This window comes from Myotis lucifugus, unplaced genomic scaffold, assembly GCF_000147115.1.
Source record: "Myotis lucifugus unplaced genomic scaffold, Myoluc2.0 scaffold_151, whole genome shotgun sequence".
Lineage (NCBI taxonomy): Eukaryota > Metazoa > Chordata > Mammalia > Chiroptera > Vespertilionidae > Myotis > Myotis lucifugus.
Window position 1 is genome coordinate 3,130,306 of NW_005871199.1, and position 2,596 is coordinate 3,132,901.

The 2,596-nt window shown below is 47.5% G+C and overlaps 1 protein-coding gene across 2 annotated transcripts; it reads right to left on the reverse strand.

The window, feature by feature from the left end:
* Positions 1-301: 301 nt before the first annotated feature.
* Positions 302-1,961, reverse strand: S100A12 (S100 calcium binding protein A12). Of its 2 annotated transcripts, XM_014461370.2 has the most exons (3): positions 1,814-1,961; positions 981-1,139; positions 302-526 (listed from the first exon to the last, which is right to left on the reverse strand). In XM_014461370.2, exons 2-3 carry the CDS (start codon positions 1,116-1,118, stop codon positions 386-388), a joined length of 279 nt encoding a protein of 92 aa, XP_014316856.1. In that variant the 5' UTR covers positions 1,119-1,139; positions 1,814-1,961; the 3' UTR covers positions 302-385. The 2 variants fall into 2 exon arrangements, with proteins under 2 accessions (XP_014316856.1, XP_006095367.2); XM_006095305.2 differs by lacking the exon at positions 1,814-1,961 and having other exon boundaries at positions 981-1,159.
* Between the last annotated feature and the right edge of the window lie 635 nt (positions 1,962-2,596).

The window sequence follows — 2,596 nt, forward strand, 5'->3', positions numbered from 1 at the left end:
TGTATCATAATATATATTTTTATTTGTTGGTCTATTTATTTTCTATCCCCTCCCCACTAGAATGCAAACCCCAAGAGGACAGAAACTTTGTGTCTTTGGTCTCTAGCTATCATAGAATATTTGTAGAATGAATGAATAAATGCATACGTGGTGGACATTTAATAAATAGGTGGTAAACAAATGAACAGAGAAGGGGGTCTCGGGGGTCTAAATGAGGCCTGTCAGAATAGCAGGGGTAAGTTGTCATCAAGTTTGAAAGCCAGGGACATGGAAAGAAAAGAAGTGCACAGACACGGTTAAGAACTTTTCAAGCATACATTTATTAACTCTCACTCCCCTCAGTTCTTCTTGCAGACATTGCTGGGGAAAAGCCACTCAGAGCTGCTTACTCTGTGTGGATATTCACATGGGCAGTCACCAGCACCCTGGACACTAGGACCACGAATTCATTAAAGGTGACCTGTCCGTCTCGATCAGCATCCAGTTCTTGGAATATCTTGTCAATGGTGGCTTGATCTTTGGTGTTCTAGGAGAAGGGGACAGCAAACACAGTGAGTTCAGACTCTCCCTCCCCCTTTCCCATCCTCAGAGCTCAGCTTAGGGAGGGCCCAGGGACATTCATTCATTGGCCAAAACTGTGTAGGGGAATCCAATGTGACAAAACAGAAGGCAGAGAGGCAACCGTCATGAGCCATGTAGTTCACTAATCCATCCCCTTTCCCTGCCCCACCCTTCTCCACCTCACCTATGTGCAAACACTTCCAGAGGGGGAGAGAGTTCAGCCTGAGGGACAGAGTGAGTTAACCCAGAGAGGGAGGTGGGGCCCTTTCCCCCCAGTAGGGGAAGAGCTTCCTTGGGTGCTGAAATTGGGGCTGAACCCACCCACGTCCTTGTTTCTTCATCATCCTTCAGTCCTTGCCACTGTCCTCAAGGTAAAGGGGGGTGGAGGGAGGTAGTTCACCATGATGGGCGTCACCCACCTTGATTGTGTTGGCAAGTTCCTTTGTGATCAGCTGCTTCAGCTCACGCTTGTTGAGGGTGTCAAAATCTCCCACCCGAACTGAGTACTGGTGAAAGACATTGATGATTCCCTCCAGGTGGTCTTCCAGCTTAGTCATCTTCTCAAACCTCACGTTAACCTTCAGGAGACAAGGCAGGTCTAGGACAGTTCCTCCTCCACCCCTACGCCCCCTCTCCCCTCTCTTTCTGCATTGAAAGTTTAAACAAGGGATGGCTTCCCCCTGCATCTGCTTTGTGTTCTCTCTGCTCTCCATTTGTGGATTGGATGAGGGAGGACATATAATACCATCTAACGTTGAAAAGAATCAGCCTCAACTGCCACAGTGGTCCATGTCCCCCTAACTCCTGGATAGTATAACCAGAGAGTGTTGCTCACTCAGGCTCAGCTGGGAAGGGTTCTGTGGTTCCCCAGCTGTTCCTTTTCCCCAAGTGAAAGGCCACGGTCCCTTGTAGACATTCACCGGCCCGCCCGCCTTTGCCATCCTAAGTCCTGAGACTGGGTCCACCTCGCTCAGCAAGAGCTGTTCTCCTTGGTCCAACATGCAGTCGGCTCTTTACTTCTTAAGGTACATAAATGTCTAACCATTATGTTGTACACCTGAAACTAATATTGCATGTCAACTGTAACTGAAAAATAAAATTTCAATGAAAAAACAACAACACATTTTTTAATGTAGTCATCCCAGAGGAGCTCCAGCAAGCGGAAGGTTGTGGCTTCCAACAGCCTGCAACGTGGCCCCCTACCATCACCACTCTGAGGACCCCCAAGGCCCAGCAAGGAAAGGACACTTACCCTCAATGCACAGGAGTGTGGAGCTCTAGCAAGAAGTAAGCACTGGTGAGGAGCACTGAGCAGGGAAGGTTTTTATAAGGCACTCTGGCCTCCCCTTTGACCGCAAGTGAGGAAACTTCTCTGATTCATCTGTCTTGAGGCAATAGCTGGTACACACTCTGTTGCTCAATACAAGGTTCAAACCTGTGGCTTTGACCGCAACAAAAGAAGTTCAGGTTGTACCCATCACACCCCCTGCTCAGCCTGAAGCAGAATGTCCAACCCCACCCTATACACACACAGAGGTGCCTCACACATTTCTCAGCTCTAGGGCAGGACCCAGCCTTCAGCTCTAACTCAGTTTCCTGCTTCCTAATAGAAGGCCAGGGGAGCAAGTTTCACTGCCTGGATGACTCCTACCTGAAAAGGAAGGACTGGGAGAGGCATTTGCTGTGTCTATTTCCCCCCAAATAATAACGATGATAAAAACGAAGTGAGCATGTAATCCTGAAACAGAAAAGGGATGTTGGTTTAAAACTAAGGAAGTCTGAATAAAGTACAGAATTTAGTTCATAATAATATATCAAGAGCAGTTCACTAATTGTAACAAATGTCCCAGATGAATGTGGAATGTTCACAAGAAGGGAAACGTATACAGGTGTATGGAAACTGCCTATATTATCTCCTCAACTTTTGCCTAAATCTAAAATGCTTCTAAAAGCCCTGGCCAGTTTGGCTCACTGGACAGTGTCAGCCTACGAACTGAAGGATCCCAGTTACAGGCTCAATCCTGTGCAGAAGGCA

Coding starts and splice junctions, on each gene's coding strand:
- S100A12 (XM_014461370.2), bottom strand. CDS start 1,118: ATGACTAAGCTGGAAGACCACCTGGAGGGAATCATCAATGTCTTTCAC. Junction 527..980: donor AACTTGCCAACACAATCAAG/GTGGGTGACGCC, acceptor CCCTTCTCCTAG/AACACCAAAGATCAAGCCAC.